Source organism: Equus quagga, chromosome 1 (assembly GCF_021613505.1).
Source record: "Equus quagga isolate Etosha38 chromosome 1, UCLA_HA_Equagga_1.0, whole genome shotgun sequence".
NCBI classification, from domain to species: Eukaryota; Metazoa; Chordata; class Mammalia; order Perissodactyla; family Equidae; genus Equus; species Equus quagga.
This window is the reverse complement of record NC_060267.1, coordinates 91051899-91071066: the sequence shown is the minus strand read 5'-3', so window position 1 is coordinate 91071066 and position 19168 is coordinate 91051899. Positions and strand designations below refer to the sequence as shown.

The 19168-nt window shown below is 53.2% G+C and overlaps 1 protein-coding gene across 4 annotated transcripts in view; it reads right to left on the bottom strand.

Annotated features, from left to right (window-relative positions):
• Positions 1-793: 793 nt before the first annotated feature.
• Positions 794-19168, bottom strand: part of FUBP3 (far upstream element binding protein 3) — a 51751-nt gene continuing 33376 nt past the window's right edge. For 3 of the 4 annotated variants that reach the window (XM_046666309.1, XM_046666316.1, XM_046666335.1), the window contains 11 exons: positions 16950-17054; positions 15606-15708; positions 14699-14799; positions 12505-12646; positions 8653-8813; positions 7817-7890; positions 7408-7488; positions 7115-7191; positions 4261-4332; positions 3048-3175; positions 794-2128 (listed from right to left, as the gene is read on the bottom strand). In XM_046666309.1, coding sequence (XP_046522265.1) covers positions 2120-2128; positions 3048-3175; positions 4261-4332; positions 7115-7191; positions 7408-7488; positions 7817-7890; positions 8653-8813; positions 12505-12646; positions 14699-14799; positions 15606-15708; positions 16950-17054 — 1053 coding nt within the window. In that variant the 3' untranslated portion in view covers positions 794-2119. The remainder of the gene's footprint in view (positions 2129-3047; positions 3176-4260; positions 4333-7114; positions 7192-7407; positions 7489-7816; positions 7891-8652; positions 8814-12504; positions 12647-14698; positions 14800-15605; positions 15709-16949; positions 17055-19168) is intronic. The other variant, XM_046666326.1, reaches the window with a different exon arrangement.

The following is a 19168-nucleotide window of genomic DNA, read 5'->3' as shown; positions in this document are numbered from 1 at the left end:
AGTGTGTCCCCAAACCGCAGGGCCCTCTGTGAATTAAACCTCTGGGTGAGGACACCCCCTTCTGGTTTCCTTAATGAAAACAACAAAACAAAATGAGCCCATTTACTGGCACTTTCCAGCTCTCCCAGAAACCCAGTGTCCCCCAGCAGGCATGGGACTGAGAGAGAACAAATGCCACCCCCCACAGCCCCAGGCCAGGCCCAGGGACAGGAGGAGTGAGCCACAGCCAGCCGCAGCCAGACACACACACCAGGCAGGGCGGAAGGAAGCGGCAGCCACTCGCATCAGGCCGAAAGCAGACGGACCTTAGGTCCCAATTTCTGGGGTGGTCCCGTGTGCCAGTGAGGTGTGTGGGGACACGTGTACAAGCGAGAGGGCAGAGGGGCTGTGGTGATTCAGTCACAGGAAGCGTGTGTGGCTCCGGCTGCAGAGCTGATGACAGCCTCTGTCTTGTGACTCCCTTAAACGACTCTTCCAGCTCTACTCGTGATGACAGCGCTTCTGTGAGAGGACCGTTACTGACTTCTCGGTGTCACCCACGTCAAGAGATGCTCAGATGTGACAGGTAAGAGGGGCTGGTGGTAACCAAGGCTCTCACATCAAACTGTCAAATTACACAAAGCCGTTAAAATAAAATTAGCTCAACGAAGCAGCTAGAAATCCAGGTTGTGCAGGAACTAAATTGAGTGGACGCAGTGCAAGATGACCGGCTGAGGAGCACAGAGACCCTCTCTGTGTCAGGGGCAGCGGGCAGCGGACCAGGGCGGAGCGAGAGAACAGAAAGCAGACAGACTAAAAGGACTGCGCCCACAAGGCATCTTGTGGGAATTTTATTATATAGAGTGTAAAAGGAATTGTCAGTCAAATAAAAAGAACACTTTTTCTTTTAAAACAACATGCATAACATTTTCCAATTGCCTTTTTTAATAGTTAGACATTTCAAGCATTATAAGGAAAATACGAAGAAAAAACCAGAAACTGTAACTTCAGTACATTTCAAACGGAATGTCCCTCAGGTCAATTAAAAATGCAAGAAAAAATAGCTTCAATTCCGTTTTTCTTTCCTTTAAAAATACATGTTATCTGTACAAGATACACTACAGTAAACATTGGAAATCATATTATCCCTTTTATTAAATCAAAATTATTTAATTCATATTGTGGTTAATACTAGATTTATTTATTCATCTAGTTAATTTGACAAATATTAAGAAAATATTTAAAAGAAAAAAGCAAAAAACACCTTGGAATTAAAAAATAGTTACATTTTTATGCGGCTTAATGTTCCACAGTGTTTGTTAAAAGTTATATCGAATTTCTTTTTAATATTAAAAATAACAGTATTTATATTTCTGAGAGAAGAGAGCAAAGTTTTTTGTTTTGTTTTTAAAACAAGCTTGGAGGTCTTAGACACACGCTCGGAACTGGTAACGGAGACACGAGGAGACGGATGCTAAACGCACAAACACATCTTTATATTACCTTTAGAACTCTAGAAATTATACAAACCCTACAAAACGCCCCCTCCCGACCCCTGGTGGACAGCAATACAATTATCTGTCTCAATTCAGAATTCACATAATTAATTACAATACATAATAGTTCAGTTTTTAAAAAATGCAATAAAACCAGACAGCCAAGATACAAGAAATTAGAAGTAAAACATTTAACGAATTTACACATTTAAGAATATTTAAATACTGTTTAAAAATTTTTTAAAAGAATTTGTTACATACCACCTAAGACTTCCAAGCCACTTTCCGTTGCAACAGAAAAAACTGTAAATAAAAAGACACGCAACAAAACAAAACAAAACAAAACAGAAACACACCGTGTTGAAATGTCACTGCTCTGAGGCACATTCTGGTGCCTGAATTTGCAGGTATTGCTCCAAAAAGAATCCCAGAGCTCACACATTTGAAATAACAAACAAAAATAATGAAACAAAAAATTATCAGAAATTTTTAGTAATTTTCCCGATTTTTAGAAAAATTCTGTTAATCTAAATATAGTGTTTCACAGAAAACAAAGGTTCTTCATGAAAAGGTTTGCACATCTAAAAACCTCTGTTACAATAGGTTTGCTCACGATGATCTCAGGGAGAGCGCAGGCCAGCGTCCTACTGCTCCTGTGGAGGAGGGAACAGAGGTTAGTCTGTGACGGCAACTCCTCAACCCGCCCTGTGTCTCGGCGCTGTCGCCGAGGAGGTGACAGGTCACCCTCTCCCCTCGGCTTGCCCGCAGGCGCTGACAGACAAACGGGCTGATGTCTTGGCACCCTCCCCGCCTCGAGTCGTGGGATCTGGCCCAGACAAAACCCCCCTGAACAGGAGGCCCTGGCGCCTCTTTCCGCAGGACCCTGGGCGGGGGGATGGAAGTGAGCTGGAGACCTGTCTCCTCGGTCATCCCAGCCCCGCCGCCTGTGAGCCCAGGCCCAGAAGGCACACCTGGCTGTGAGATGACCAACCAGCTTTGCGTTCAGGGTCCGTGGAGACCTGACCGGCACCAGGCCACCTGAGACACGCAGCTGGAATGCGCCCTGCGCGAGCAGTTGGTCCTCCGCCCACACGAAGCCGAACCTGTCTCTGGCCTCTGATCAGACAGCCTCCAGGGTCCTGGGCAGGATGAGGACCTGGCGCCATGCCCTGCCTGGCCTTCAGGTGAGGACCCGTCCTCTTTGTGCTGCCCCTCACTACACACTGGGGCCAAGGTGACAGCCTGGTCACACGACCCTTTTCAGAAGCAGAGAGGCATGACTGCCACAGGCCCTACTCGTAGTGCCAACCTTGCCCAGAATCATCTAAGCTTGGCAGTCTCACTTACAGTTGGGGAAACTGAGGCCCAGACAGAGAAGGTGTGTGCCGCTCAGCACCATGGTCTGGGCCTGGCTCTGAGGGCAGATCAGGCACTTCCCCACAGGGGCGGTCCGACCAGCTCCTCTCCCACTCGGCCCGAACTCAGGGGTGAGGAGGGGCCCGGCCGGAGGCTGGGAGCGGAGCGTCAGGGCTGGTTTGGGAAGTGTCCGCGGGGCGGCGACTGGCTACAGACCTGGCTGTGGGCCTGAGCTTGCCCTAACGTCTGCCCGTAGAAAGCGACCTGCTGTCTGTAATATTCCGCCCAGGCCATCGTGTAGTCCGGTGGAGAGCTGGCCTGAGGAGCAGCACTGGCAGCGTGACCTGATTGACAGAGGAAAACACAGGGGTCATCAGGAGCAGGGACACACTCAGGGGAGGTGAAGAACACCGTCAGCCGTGAGGGGTGCCTTCCCCAGACTTGGGGCATCTGAACACGCCCGGGGCTCTGTCCCTCTGGACACGGGGCGGCCGCCGCGGGCCATGGCAGTGTGGTTAGCCCTGTGTCTGCTCTCTGCAGGATCACGCGCACCTGTCTGCCTGCCTGCTCAGCTTCCGGCACCCGAGAGCGGGGGAGGGAGAGGCGGAAGGGAGTGCGGGCCTGGGTGCGTGTCCAGTCTAGAGAGGACTGGCCATCGGGACTCTCACCAGGTGCTCAAGGTGACGACGACCCCCCTGACCCCGGCCCCCGGAATGGCCCTCGACCAGTGAGGAGGCCAAACCCCAGGGCGAACGTTTCCTTCACAGCCTTTGACCTGAGCTCCTCAACCAGCAAGCTGCAGCCCCGGCCCCCAGCGCGGGAGCGCACGCTCCACCAGCACCGAGTCTGGGGTCCGTGGGCTGGGACACACAGGGAGGGCTGGCGCTAATTTTAAATAATTCACTTGGGGTTTTTTTGGATGTTGTTACTAGGTTTTTTCCTTCTCCTTCTAAAAAAGCTGGTTTAGTTTCTGGCACAGTTAAGACCAAGAGCTTAATTAATAAGAAACACCTCAGCACCCTCTCCAACTTCAGGCTCCAGCCTGGAGCTTCATCTCTGCTCCCTTCCCCGCCCTGAAACGGCCGGGAGAGCCGTGCAGCAGCAGACAGGGAGGAAACGGGCCGCCCCGCTGGTCTGAGCCCTGGCCAAGCAGATCTAAAGGGGACGGCCAGGGCCGGAAAGCTGCCCCGTCTCGGTGCCACACCCACCTCCAGACCCTCTGGAGCCCAGAGGGGGAGAACAGTGACGGGACGGCCAACACTGCACGCCATCTCTGACAGACACACAGCGAGCGGACAGAGCGACATGAAAGCAGGCATCCAGATCAAGGCACAAAGTGAAAGCGGCAGAGAATACAGAGGTGACAGGGAACACGGGCAATTCCGTCTGTGGGCCTGGGGCTCTGAGACTGGGCCCGCGTGGCACTCACTCTGCTTTTTGTAATAGTCTTCCCAGGCCTTGCTGTAGTCGGGCTGGCTGCTCTGCGGCTGGCTCTGCTGGCCTGTGCGAAGAACACAAAGGCAGTCAGGCCTTCGGGCGTCCTCCGAGCCTCAGCCCCCAGCCCGGCGACTCCAGGCTCTGCTCTCTGCACTCACTCCTTGGCCCCTGGGCCACACACAGCGCTCCATGGCCCGCTCCAGGCCCTGTGGCCCAGGAAGAAGGTGGCAGCAGGCTGGCCGCCAGAGGACATGTATCAAGATCCCAGAGGGGCTCCACCCAGGCCACCGTGGAAAGGGGGCACCTAAGATCCCAGGAGGCCGGGGCTGGGCAGACTGCCGGCCCTCAAGGGGCAGCAACTCTTGGGAATAGCCTGGAGCCCCTTCAGATGGGGACTCGAACGAGCTGCGGGTACGCAGAGCCCCAAGGGGTGAGGGCCTCTGCCTGAGGCTCCCTGGACTGGCCTTCGAACAGGACTAAGAGCCTGAATGGAGCTGGCCACACTCTTCAGCTGGCCCCTGTTCACAGGCCGCTGGCTTTACCTCTGGACAAGCTGAAGTGTAGGAAAGAAACAGGGAGATTGCCCAGAGCCTGTGCTCCAGACGACGACAGAAAGACGAGGTGCACACAGCAGAGGGGCTGACGGCTACAACACACACCTGATCCCAAGCAAGCCTCATGCCTTTCTGGGGCGGGAGCCGAGGGGGAGAGGATGTGTGTGGGCTTGTTCCCGCCCCTCTCCCGTGCCTGACTTGGGGTGCGTTCTCTCGGTGGCATCGGCAGTAAAGATGTGGGTGGGGGCTGCAGAGGAGCAGCCTGCCCAGGGCATAAAGAGGGTCAGAAGACCAGCACAGCAACACGTCGGGAGCTCGCCCTCTGCCAAGGTCATTTCCCTGTCTTTCTGGGCTGGAATCAGCCTGCAGCAGGCAGGATGCACATGCCAGCAAAGCTTTCACGGCAGTGTCCCCACTAGTGAACTACTGAAGGCTGAGGAGGGGCGTGGGGACGAGGACAGTCTGTGTGGGGCTGAAGAAGGAAATGAGGCGGGGCGGGGTACAAAAGGGGAGAAGACCCCCTCCTCCTCCCGCACTGGGGCAGGAAGGGACTCAGACCAGGACGCTGAAGACAGGACGACCTGGTGTGGGGAGGCCAGGAGCGAGGAAGGCGGCAGCAGGAGCTCTCCCCTCACATGGGGGGGCGTGGGCATGTAGGCGTTCCCCAAACAAAACTTCACCAACCAAAACCAACTCTCGAGTCCCAGTCCCCGAGTCAACAGGCAAAGCTCGACGGCACAGAGAAGCTGGAGACAGCCGCAGAACCGAGGTGGCTGCTGCTGGGCGCTCTGCTCACCCGCAGGCCTCCACCAACCCTCCTGGCCTCCTGGGCCGGCGGGCAGCAGCGCCAGGCCCCTGCAGAACCACGCCCCCAGGGAGAAGGACGTGTCCCCTGTGCCCTCGGGGTAAAGACACGCACTCGCTGCAGTCCATGGCTTCACTCAGGCCCTCCGTCCTGGACAACAGGCAGAGGTGTCTCGAGCTGGGTCACCTCGCATCCTGGAGCACCCTCTGATTGGAACAGGAAGAAACGCAACCTGACCAGGCTTAGAACAAAGTGGGTACAGTGCCATGGGACCGGGAGGATCCAGCTGGCGGGCAGGTGTTCATTTGGAGGTCTTTGAAATATTCTGCATGTTTAAGATGTTCCATAGGAAAATACTGGGGAAGAAAAGGAGAATACAGCACAGGGCGATTGCAGAGCTCGCAAGCACTCTGGGAATCAAATCGCAACCCTTCATTTCAGAGAGGACAAAACGGACCCCAGAGAAGGGGGGACGTGCCAAAGGCCGCAGGGCACCGGCCTCGGCTCCTCTGGGTACAGCTGCGAAGGTGACCAGGTGTCCTGTCCCGCAGCAGGGTTTCACAGCCAGCACTCTGCCCCTGGGGCCGGGGAGGAGCCCAGACGCAGGCTCAGCTCCCTGTGAGCAAAGCTGCAAGCCTGGTGTGCAGCCCGCCATGCTGGGAGGACAACCTGCAGACATGAAGAACTTTCCACACACCACAGGCTGGCTCTTCAGAGGGCCCGGGTGAGCCAAGGGAAGGGCGTGGCTTTATTTTGAAGGCCGTGCAAGACGCGCTCTACCAGCAGGAAAACTCAAGAAGGACTCCCGAGGCCAGCGTGGGGGCCAGAGTGGGGCATGGGTCTGATTCCACAAGGACTTTGCCCTTTACAGTCACTTTTCTTGGAGAGGCACCACTCAGCAGAGCTAACTCTCTAACTGGGCATGTTCTGAAAAGTCCAGGAGATCAAAAGAGCCCCTTTCTAAGCCGGCGCTGGAGAGAAAAGAGGGAGATGGTCACCTTGGGGCTGGAAGAGAGGGCGGGAAGGACACCCAGCAAGCAGGGGGCTGCTTGGGAGGGTGAGGGGAGCGGGGAGAGGGCTAGGCGGAGGTGTGGGCACGGCCAGAGGGGCAGGGCCGGGCAGGAAGGGCTCAGGCCAAACCACACCCTTGGCCGGCCCACAAATCCTTCTGACCCATTTGTGACAGAATGCGGGACGAAGTGACAGAAGCCCATAGCTCTGAGAAGGACAGAGAAGATGGGAAAGAAAGGTCTGAGAAGGTGGGCCAGCCTCCCTTGGCTCTGCCCAGCTGGAGAGGCCATCTCCATAGAAGCCTCCCTCCGTTCCCCAGCCCCTCCCAGGGGCTCCCAATGTCCCAGGAGGCTCCCCGACGTCTCCGGGCTCCCTTGGCCTGTTGATCAAGACTTGGAAGGAGGGTGTTTCAGGCCCACCAGCCCCTGGACCTTTCTGTAGGCAGGTGTACAGTCCCACTTCTCCGAGTCACTTACCTGGCACCTGCTGTGTGGGCTGCTGCCACGCCTGGTAGGTGCTGCCCCACCCCTGGGTCAGAAAGGCCGGAGGTCCGCTGTGGAGGACAGAAGAGTCACTCGTTCTGAGGGGGGCACCGCCTCCCCCTGCATCCACCTCCGCTATCCCTCCAGCATCTCTCTCTTCACTGGTCACCTCCCCCACCCCTAGGCAAGCACCACGGTGGTCCTGCCGGCAGTGGCCAGGGGATGACCCTGCTCCCGCAGGCCCCTGACTGAGAACTGTGTGCACAGAGTAGGGGTGGGTCGCCTACCTCACAGGGGTGCTGTGGGGGTTCCCGTTCACCTTAGCAGCGAGGTTTGGGAAGCACCCTGAGTTCCTGGGAGGGAAGGTGCTGAAAAAGGGAAGACACATGAAGACCGCAGACTGAGGACGTAACAAGAGCGCCACTGAGACCCCACCCAAGCCCCGGCGCAGGCGGGGGCTCCCCTCGGGATGCCGGCGGGCAACAGAGACCCTCCGCCCTCCGGGAAGGCTGTCACCCCCAGCACTGGTCAGTCAGCTCTGGACAGGCGGAGGGACCACTGGGAGACGGAAGCACAAGTCCTGCCCACACCCAGAACGGCAGGTTTTCTGGCGGGCACGCTCCAGAAGCAGCTGGGAAGCAGAACCTCTTGGGAGCAAGGGAATTCTTCCAGTCAAGACCGAAGCAAAAAACTCACTTTTGATGAGGTGCAGCAGGTGGCTGGCTGAAGGGGCTCTGTCCGAAGGCTCCAGGTGCTCCGAGACTGGTACCCTGTCGCAGGAGGAGGAAACTCTCACTTCCTGTCAGCCGCGCCTCCCCGCTGCCCAGCCCCACCCCAAGGCAAACCACAGCTCTCGGGAGCCAGAGTCCAGTGAAGTGAAGACACCCTGCGGCACTCACACTAGCTTCCTTCCCCACAGGGGCCTGATGTGCAGACACGGCTTCTGCCCCTCAAGGGACCAATACCACCACACAGCCAACACTGGCACCACCACAACTGCCCTAGCATGGCACCCTGGGGGTAGGGACCAACCTGCTTGACTCTCCCGTCAATTTAGGCTGGCCCACGGCTCTTTCTGCCATTCTACGTCCCCTTTGAGGTGAGCAGTGGCCCATCTGTCCTCCATCAACACTCCCTTTCTTTATCTGCTTTGAGGCGCCTGAAACTAAAGCCAGAGTCAATGAAAGCTGCCTGCAGGGCCGCCGCCGGGGCACTGCCAGCGGGGTCCGGGGCGGCGCTGGGGGCAGGCTGCTGTCCCAGCCGCTCATCTAAGCCTCGGGGACATGGCTCTGGGGCCTGAGCTGCCGTGGCCTGGCGACTGCTGCCAGGCCTCCTTGATGGCGTCTGGGCCCGGCCTTGGGATCCCTGGACCCCGACCTGCCCCCTCGGCAAGTCGCGGGGGGCTGTCCTCACATGGTGTGAGGTCTGAAAGGCACACGAGTACAAGGATCTGGGGAAAAGCAGGTACCTTGGACATCCAACAGAACATCCAGCTAGTATTAAGCCAGGTGGGGAAAGGACCTTGTACGTACGCCAACTTTCTCATCTATGAGATGTCTGGCCACCTCGATCTGCTGAGGGATGCCCCTGATGGTGAATATGCGAAGGTTGGGGTCGGTGTTGGGAGGCGGGTTCCGCTGAAGCTCCACGTGGGCTCCCGACTGCTGGTTGATGCTTTTGATGTTCTCGCCCCCTGCAGGCAGGAGGACACCAGACACGAGTGAGTGGTAACTGACAAGCCCAAAGCTCCTGCAGCCCTGCCCCAGAACAGGAGGGAAGGGTACTGCCTGCACACCGGGGCGGCCTAGAGCAGGGAGTCCTTTCTACTTTTATAACGGTCCTAACAGAAACCAGGGCTCTATCATTTGCAAAGCCAGCCATATGAAGTGAAGCCACAGACACCATATGGCACCTGCTAGTCCCCATCTCAGCATCCTCTGCAGAGGCCTGGAGCGGCCCAGTAGCCCACAAGGGAGCTCGAGGGACAGCCACTCCAGCCAGAGGCTTTAGCCCAAGGAAGGCACTCCATCCTTCTCAGCACAAGAATGGCGACCTGACAGCCCCTCCAGGGCACAATGGGGGCCTACGGCCCTGGCGTGGGCCACCACACCGCTGGTCTCCCTCCCACCGCAGGTCAGACAGCCAGCCACAGGCCCCAACAATGCCCAGAGCCCACGCGGGCCTTTGATAGCCCATCCTGTCACTTCTCAAGCCCTTGCCTCCTCCGTGGGGGGGACAGGTCTAGACAGGCAGCCCGAAAACGGGGGTCACAGAGGCCTGCATGGAGCGGGGCTAATGAAAATTTAGTTGGACTCTTTGAAAAACCTGTGAGAGTCTCAGTCTCTTAATGAAATTTGCGTAACAAAAGCTCCACCAGTGCAACAATGGCTTGATTCTTCTTTTGAAATTTCACACAACTTACAGATCAGCTCTGCTCAACTGGAGCGGAGCCAGAACACAAGGCAAACTCAGAGCACAGAGTTCTGCAGAACTGAAAGAGCCAATCCGCGGAAAGCGTGCTGCCGGGTACCAGGGAGCCCCCGCGACCAAAGGCACAGACGCGAGGCCAGCTCCCACCACCCTCCCTGCCCAGAGTCAAAGCCCAGTGGCATGTGTCATGGCATCGCATCACATCACGTCGCAATCCTGTCAGCACTCCAGCCTTCCCTCCGCCCCTTGTGGGGACAGCCCACATCCACACAAACCAGCGAGGAGGTGGTACGGGGACACCAAGAGCAGGCAGAGCCTGCTGCCATCTCATCCCGAAAGAACGACTCCTCGAGAGGGATCAAGAGGCGACAAGGGAGCCTGGGTCCAGCATCCCTCCCGAAGGCGGCGTGCAGCCCCTTCCCTGTGGGCAGGAAACTAGGAGGCAGACAGCACTTGGATGAAGCTTTGCTCAACAGCAGCTGGGGGTGCACGGCGGTTCAGTTCAGGGTGCTTTTAAATGTAAAAGCCAATTAAGAAAAGAATTCAGCAGCTCTAGGTCTCGTGCTCAGGATTTTCTTCAAGTTCTGCTTCACTTTAAGAAAAGCGTCTCCACATGTTTTCCCTCGAGCCAACATGCTCATCACAGGGACAGCACCGGCCAACGCGGAGAGTCCGGGCCTGTAACCACTGCCTCTTACTCACAGATTGGGACTCTCATCCTCTCTGCATCACGAAAAGTGAGCTGCTCCACTCCTAGGCAACAGTGTTTCTGGGGAACCGCAACAGCAAAGGATACATGGAGACCTTTCTCCTGCACTCCTGGCCCTTGAAGGCACCTCCCAGCCTCTGCCTGGACGCCACTTGGTTCTGGAGCAACAGCGCCAAAGGGCGCGTGTGTCTGAGCCTGGAAACCCCGCAGGCCCCAGACGAGCCCCCCACCGGGCACTGGGAGCGGCAACCCCACAGACCCCCTTCCCTGAGGCCTTGGGAGCATGCTAATAAGGTGCGGAGGCACCACAAAACCGCACGGGGCCGGAAGGAGTTAATTTAAGTTCATCGTCCTTCAAAATGAGGTCACCAGCTTGGCACATGGTGTCTGTCTATAGACTCATTCAGCAGCCTGCTCCATTCTTCCACCTGATGGGGGGCAGAAGCGACCCACCAGTGGCCCCCCAGCTGGACGTGAAATCGTAAAGCAATTAATCAAACCTGCTAAAAGGCCTGGCTGACAAGAGCAGGGCTGGCCACACTATCTGTCACCATTGCTGTATTTATCATGGAAATCCAGCAGGGGCCCGGGGAGGCAGAGCGTCTGCCCAAGGCCTGGAGCGGGTCTGACTGTGTGTGGCTCCCTTCCCCTCCCTCACCCACGCGCCCTTCCCAAGGAGCAGGAATTCCTCTCATCCAGCCCTTGAGGAGGAGTACGGAAAGACCCCCCACCTCAACAAAACTATTACTGGGCTTTTTGAGGCTGCCATTGGACCAGGACCCAGTATCAGTTACTGCTTCGTTCTGCTGTCACTTTCCTCCGGGAATCGCTCAGGATGGCTTTGCAGAGGGCAAACTACACGGGGCTGTCCTGGGAGCATCACGGTTTCACTGATGATGGCTAAGTGTCCAGCGAAGACAGCGAGGCTCTGCCAGCCTCTGGAGGAAACACGCACCCAAATGAAAACCGTGCTGACAAAACAGTGCTCAAAGGGCAGGAAAACCTAGACCTCATTCTCAACCCACGGGCATCAACTGCGTTTAGCCTCACGGCAGGCAAGGTGACAGTCTGACTTGTCCCAGCTTTCGGGCACCTAACAATATCCATTGAAGACTGACCAGCCTGTACACCTTGCGAGAAAATTAAATCCTCATGGCTCCTACCACCTGAGACGTTAATGACCTAAAAGACGACACAGATACAGGAGATATATGTTCTGAAAGAGCGTAAGACACAGTGTCCAGTGGCAGGGCCAAGTGCAGACTCTGGGAGGTGAATGAGAGGGGCGGAGGGAACTCCCACCCTGCCCCCGCTCCCCAGGATGTGCTCCGGCAGCCTCAGCTTTCCATTCATGGAGACATTCCCAGATCGTGTTCCGTGGAACCCGAGCACTCCTCCAACAGCTAAGAGGTGTTTGGTGATCAAAGAAACTGGAGAAACTCTGGGGAGAAGACTGTATTTCCTCCATGTTGCCAAATACATAACGAAGGCAAATACAAGAGCTGGCAGGAGTCTGTGGCCAGCGCACAGAAAGGCTGAGCCTGCGGCCGGGAGAAGAGCTGGAGACGAGAGCCAAAGTCCCGCTCTCGGCAGCCTTTCTCGGTCCCAAGGCCAGCCCAGAGGAACAAGAGCCGGCCTAGAAATCTGCCTGCTCTCTCCCTGCTCCTTACTGAAGGACAGGAAGGAGCCACATTAGCCATTAACAGGGTCTCTACCCAAGGTTCTCTAAAATGCCTAGAAACAACTAACAGATCGATTTTTATTTTCTTCCACAGGGTGTCTGTTACCCATGGTAAATGTGCTGAAAGGATAAAAACCATTTTCACGTGTTGTGTCAATAAAGAGCAAATACCTAAACCCAGTAAGAGAAAAAATGCCACGATTGTGAGAAAGCAACCTCCACTCGAAGAAATGATCCTAACCGTCCCTCTAAGTTCCTTGGGGTGAGTTAACTACTACCCAGTTGATCGGCAAGCATTCAGGGGTCCTCACCTAGTGCAGGGTGCCTTTTCAACACCCTAAGCTGCTAGGACAGGCAAGTCTCACTCATAGTCTGTCCACACTCGATACTGCACACTCGCTCTGCAGGCACTCGGGAGAAGCCCCAGGCACAGCGGGGCTCCTGCAGAAGGCAGCGCACATGGCGGTGCAGCGCGGGAGGCAGCTCAGCTCCACGCTGCGGAGCATCACCCGTGACCCGTGTGCTCTCAGGCCAGGGAGCCGGAGGGGCACAGCTGCCTCTTACCTTTGCCTATGACGAGGCCACACTTATCGGCCGGCACTGTGTACGTTATCTCCTGGACGCCACCAGGAGTTCCCACACTCCAATCGCCACGGCCACGGCCTCTTCCTCTGGCTACTGCAAGGCCTCCGAAGCCGTCTCTTTCCTGGGAAGGAAGCAAAGCCCAAGTGACGATTTCTGCCACTGCCACAAGCACTGCTTTTCACGTCTTGGGAGGAGGCGAAGTGACAGGATGTAATCAATGCCACACATTGAGAACCTGAGCACTCTTCCACATTTCAGATTCTGAAGTGCTCTTTAAAGCCAGAATTAACACAAATCACAGGCGCATTCAAGGAGGACATGTGCAGATCAACACATGCAGGTACATAAACAGCACAAACAGACCCAACTAAAACAGGCAGTCAGATATCAACTCCCAAGTCTGAAGCCCAATGCCCTTTGCCCCTGAGTTTTAATTACTGAGCCCTAGTCCACAGGCATCAGGAGCCAATTTTCTTCTCAATGCTGAGCCTGCCCTTTCCTGTGCCTAACACGTGCTGTGTCTACCGGAAGCCAGATGCTGGATGCTAAAGAGCTACGGGCATCTGAAAGTGAACAGGAGTGGCAACGTACGCCTCTGACCCCTCTCCGACCAGGCTGCCACAAGGAACAATTCAGACAGTGATGTATGAGTCAGAACACCCTGCAATCCAACCAGAAAAAAGGATAAAAGGATTTTCAAGAAACACTAATTGTGCCACTCCCCAAAAGAGGGAGGCAACAAGCCAGGCGCTCCAGCCCACGGTTCGGGGCTGGAGAAGTCTGACTGGTTCTTGCACAGCTCCCCCAGCAGAGAGCAAAGCCCGCACCCAACACCTAACACAGGAAGGTGACTTTCTTTCGAGGACAACAAATCTGCAGCCTTTGTCGTCTGGGTCACCGTGGAGCAGCAGTATTTCAGATCTTTTAACTGCTGAGGGCAGCCGTGGCCAAGCTGTGAGCTTCCCCATGGAAGGGAGAAGCCACACAGGCATCCACCACGGTGACAGAATACGTGCCAAACCTGCTCGCCAAACTCAACGTTCACGCGGACTCTAAAGCAGCAGAAAGTGAGATCAGCAGAGTGCTTTTCTCCTGCACTCGGCTTTTACGGGAGACAAACGACAAGCAAGAAAGGTAATTTTAGGGATTTATGTTAACACACACACAGTGCCAGCTTTCTGGGTATGCCACAGACTCTCGAAGACAAGGTTCTCTCCTAAACATCTCGCAGCCTTTGCAGTTCTGGTTCATCAATTCTCACCCCTAGACAGGATGTCAGAGATCATTCAGCGACTCTTCTCTGCACTTGTCAAATCCTAAGACCTGCCTGGGACTCTGGGTGAAACCCATGCCCCCCCACCGGTATTCTGAATCACCAGATCCAGGGGGGTCTATAAATCTGTGACTTCAGCATATACCCCCAGAGGACTTAGGGGTAACATGGGGAGCACCACCTGGTGCAAAGCTGTAGGTCTGCTGCTGAGAAAACTAGGCCTAGGGAGGTTCAAAGGCTTGTCAAGGTCACATGGCTAACGGCACATCTGGGTGCCAATTCCCAGTGTCTTGCTTCGTCCTGCAGCTCCAACTGCTCTCAAACTTTTCCTTAGTCCTACACACCTGGGGGACAATGCCAACCTACCATCAGGTGCGGAGGTTCCCCAGAGCAATTCACATCTGGGGCAGGTGGAGATGCCAACGGGATCACACAGGCTTGCTCACATTCCAGAAAAAGACGCACACAGAATCAAGTATGTGAAGACAGCCTTAAGACCTTGGAGGATCCCGAAGTGCTTTCTAAAGCTTAGATTTGATTGTACTTAATGTAATTTTATACTAAGTACACTCGATTGTTTGAAACTTGGCAGTTTGCATTGTCTTTTCCCAAATAGTTTAAATAGTCAGGAACTTAACCGTGTAAAGAAAATCTAGATTCTGGAATAATAGAGGCAGAAGAGTAATAAACTAGCAGAAAAAAAAAATTATGAAGGCAGGAAAGAGGCAGACATAGAGAAGCCACTGGCTATAAATTTAGAGGGAGACAAGTGACAAGAGCGCCGGCTTCCAAGAACGTGACTTGGGAGGGCTGACTGCTCTCGGGTGCTGCCCTGGGAGCCCGCGTAGCCCTGTCTGCTTTCGAGGGTGAGATGCCTGAAGCCCAGAGAGCCGGACCTACCTGGGCTGTAAGAATAAGCTCGTTGATGACGTGTGCTGCGTGCTGACACCGATCTGGGGGTCCCATGACCTGCGCAGCTCTCTCTGGACTAATACCATCATCTGTGGAACAAAGTGAGAGACAGGAATGGAAAAGCCCAACTTAAGAAAGAAACCAAAGTCCATCTGATTTGCAATCAATATTCCTACCAGTGCCAAAGGGGCACTACAGACATCACCAGATTCAGGGAATCTTTTGAATGGGGAAACACACGGGGCTACTTTTTTTTTTTTTTGCATGGTCCATGTCAATATTCATTTCGTATGCAATTACAGCATTTAAGAAAGATATCATTAGATAAACTAAACTTAAAAAAAAAAAAAAAGCCAAGGAAAATAGAGTTGAGCTACCGCAACAGTTTCCAAAAATTAGCCCACCATAATGTCTTCTCATCTTCAGAGAAATGAGGAAAATAAAGACGATGTAGATGATTTTGCTCATAAAGGTAAATTTATAAAATTTAAAGAATTGTCTTTTATTCTAAGATGTCCTTTTTTTACGGTTTTATCTTTAATTTTATGAAATCAAAATAAGTAGGGTGTTTTTTAAAGTTTTTAATTGGCAAAATTAGAAACTGGAAATGCTATGCCGATTTCTCCCAATTTTACTCGCCTAAGGGAAAAAAAAAAAAAAGCCTGGAGAGCCCTGGGCCAGTGTTCTGGCATGAGAAGGGTGACAGGCTAGCCTGCTCAAGGACAGAAATGAGGCACTGGAGGAGAAACTTAGATTGGTAATTTGGAAATAGAACATTGTGAGAGAGAGAGAAGAGAAAAGAACACACAATGGGCTAATTACAAAATCCTTGTTCTGTTAAGTACTTTATAATTCTTTTTAACGCTAAGGACTTTTGAGAATCATCAAGACCAACCTGGTTTGAACTGAATCCTCACACCGGCATCATTCTGGATCTTTTTGATCATTTCCCCATTTCTTCCAATTACAATCCCAACAGCAAACCTAGGCACAGACACCTAAGCACAGAGAAACAAAACCTCATCAGAGCTTTTAGCAAACCTGTCTTTTCTTAAAGGATATATATATATTTTTAAAAATTTTTTTTCTGCTTTTTCTCCTCAAACCACCCCAGTACATAGTTGAACATTCTAGTTGTGGGTCCTTCTAGTTGTGGCATGTGGGATGCCTCCTCAGCATGGCCTGATGAGCAGTGCCATCTCCGCGCCCAGGATCCGAACTGGCGAAACCCTGGGCCGCTGAAGCGGAGTGTGTGAACTTAACCACTCGGCCATGGGGCCGGCCCCAGGATATATATTTTTAACAAAGAACTTGATTTGTATTGCAGTGCATTCCTGGAGAGATACAATAAAGCATATTTTTTGCACTTAGGAAACATATTGTAGTTGATTTCACTCCTGTCCATAAGTCTGAGATTTGATCAAAATAGCTATAAAAATGAAGCAAGAACAATCCTTATAGATAGATAAATGATTAAAAATGGCAAATTTACCTCCCAAATTCTATGGAATAAACAAATACACCATATATGTTGATTATGCTAGTGGTTCTTTAAAATGCTTTTTCCTTCATTTTTTATTGTGTAAAATACACACACCAGTTATCATTTTACCATTCTCAAGTAGACAGTTCAGTGACATTAACTGCATTCAGACGCTGTGCCAACATTCCTGACATCTGCACCCCAAACCTTTTCCTCACCCCCAATCAAACCTGCGTACCCGAGACAGCCGCTTCTCCTTCCCCAGCCCCTCCCAACCAGCACTCCACTTTCTGCCTCTAGAATTCGCCTCTTCTAGGGACCTCATGTAAGTGGGGAATCATATTTGTCCTTCTGTATCCGGCTTATTTTACTAAGTATAATGTTTTCAAGGACCAAAATGTAGCACATATCAAAATTTCACGCTAATGCATAGATTTTGACCCCATTCCACCGCATCAATAAAGCAGGCTTCCTAGTTGGATATCATCACAACACAGATCACCAGGACAACCTGAATTTTTGTCTTCACTGGGCAGTGGGAGAAGCTCTGAAGCACAGCATCAAAAGCAGGGGGAATACAGCGGCTCCCTCACTCAGGCGGCCTGTCGCAGGCCTTCCTCACGCCCACTCTGGGAAGTGAATTTATAGGGTTTCACAGGTAAGACAAAAGTTAAATAACTTGCCGAAGCTTAAACAGAAGTGTGACCTCCAACCATAAGCCTAACCTCATCCTACTGACCCCGAGGTCAAGCCTACCTCCATACTGCCTCCTCCCATTCGGGAGTTGAAGTCACCGCGCACACCTCGAAAGTCAGCTTGGTCTTTTTCTCGGATGATCTCTAATACCATTTCTCTTGCTTGCTGTATAAAGAGATAAAAAGCATTACGGAAAACAAAATCCTGAAAATGACAGCAGGTGAAATGTCAAGATCTAACCCTCTTAAGTTGGGCTTAAAGACTCAGGGTGCTCAGGTGCAGTGACCTCACTCCGATACTATACTATGGGCTAGGGGCAGGTTGCTGGTGAGGGTCGTATATTATCAAATCTTAAATGACGTGTCCTTTACGTTGCCCAAATGCCAACACAGATAAGGGTCCACCCTCTTTTAAGCCACAGTTGGGTCAGCATATCTGTGCTTGGTCAGAACTTGGTTACGATCACCCTGAGGCGTCTGTGGTGTGGCGTTTCTTTCTAGTGAGGGGAGGGTTTCCTGAGAGCTCTGACTCAGGGCAGGTGCCATGAAAAGAAGACATTATCCCAGGTGTCCCACTGCAGAGGAGCTCCAGGAGGTAAGGGGCAAAGAGAAGCTGGGCGCCTGATAAGACTTTCCAGCACTCAGAGCTCCCAGATCTCAAGCAAGACCGGCAAGACCACCCACCCCGCAAGTGGACTGTCAGTGTCCTCTCCCCGAAGAAGGCCCTTCGCTCAGAGCATCCCTGCAGTGTGCCTGCCCACACCAGTCCCAGCCCCAGGAATCTGCACTCAAGGGAAGGTGGGAACCTGGACTGAGTTCTGCTTATGGAAAAACCAAACCAAACAGCGATCAGCGTCTTAGGACACGTGGAGAAATCTGAATATGCCCTGGCTACAAACAATGCTTTGCGATCACCGTTAATTTTCTTAGGCCTGGTTTTGTAGAAGGAAGTCCTTACTCCTAGGAAATAGATGCTGCAGGATTTAGGGGTGGAGAGCCCTAACACCTGCCACCCACTTACAAATGGTAAAGCAAAGAGATAAAACATAAAACATACACAAATAGAAAAACGATAGGAAGGATGAAGAAATAAAGTGTTGGTTGTACTATCTTTTCAACTTTTCTGTATGTGTGAAGTTTATCATAATAAAAAGCTAGGGAGAGAAAACAAACAAACAAAACTTTACCCTAAATACAGTAAACAGCTTTTCCCAAATAAAAAATGTGAGATATAGGTAGTTTTAAAATAAAAAAATAATAAAAACCTTTTGTTAGAGTTATTTCCTGCAAATTCATGAAACATCAGTGAACTAAGCTCTTTGCTCAGGTATTTTTTCTACGAAGCCAATGGCCCCAGCAGAGAAGAGGGGGAGGGGGAGGGGGAGGGAGAGGGCGGGAGGGCGGGAAGGCGGCAGGGCAGCAGGATGGCAGGGCAGCAGGCGCTGCGCTGGCGGCAAGCTCCCAGCAGGCTGGCTCTAGCTCTTTCCCGAGAGTTCCGCATGGTCACAGCGTTGAGTCCACGAGCAAGACTGGACGAGCAGCATGATTTTTAAGAAGCCCACCTGTTTACCCTTGGGGGGCTTAGAAACTCTGGGGAGGAGGCCCTCGGGGGCCCTGGTCTGCAGGAGGTGGGGGGTGAGGGGCTGCATCACACCTGGAGCCCAAGGAAAGAAGCCATTTGAACCCCTGGCCCTCAACCCTGTTTTAAAAGCACTATTTTACATATGTACCTGACAAAAAGAAAAACTACCAATGATATCAATTTGAGGTCAGCTGAACGACAGTGTCAAGAATTGGGGGAAATATTTCGCCAGAGGCTGGTGACCTCCACTGGATCAAAGCCCCGAAGCTCCTAGGGAGGAGCAGGTGCCGCTGCTGGCCCAGGTGCGCCACCCTGGAGCTACTGCAAATGCAGCAGAGTCGACGCAGGCTGCAGTGGGCAGCAGAAAGAGCAGCCCTATTTCCCGGGGACAGACACAGCCCTGCACCGCCGCCACGCACATTCCTGCTCACAGGAGGAGATGGAGGGAAGAATGCCCCAGGTGACTTAACTCAGCCCCTCTGGGGCCAGCGCGGTGGCGCAGCGGTTAAGTTCGCACGTTCCGATCCTCGGCAGCCCAGGGTTCACTGGTTCGGATCGGACATGGCACTGCTTGGCAAAAGCCACGCTGTAGCAGGCATCCCACATATAAAATGGAGGAAGAGGGGCATGGATGTTAGCTCAGGGCCAGTCTTCCTCAGCAAAAAGAGGAGGATTGGTAGTAGTTAGCTCAGGGCTAA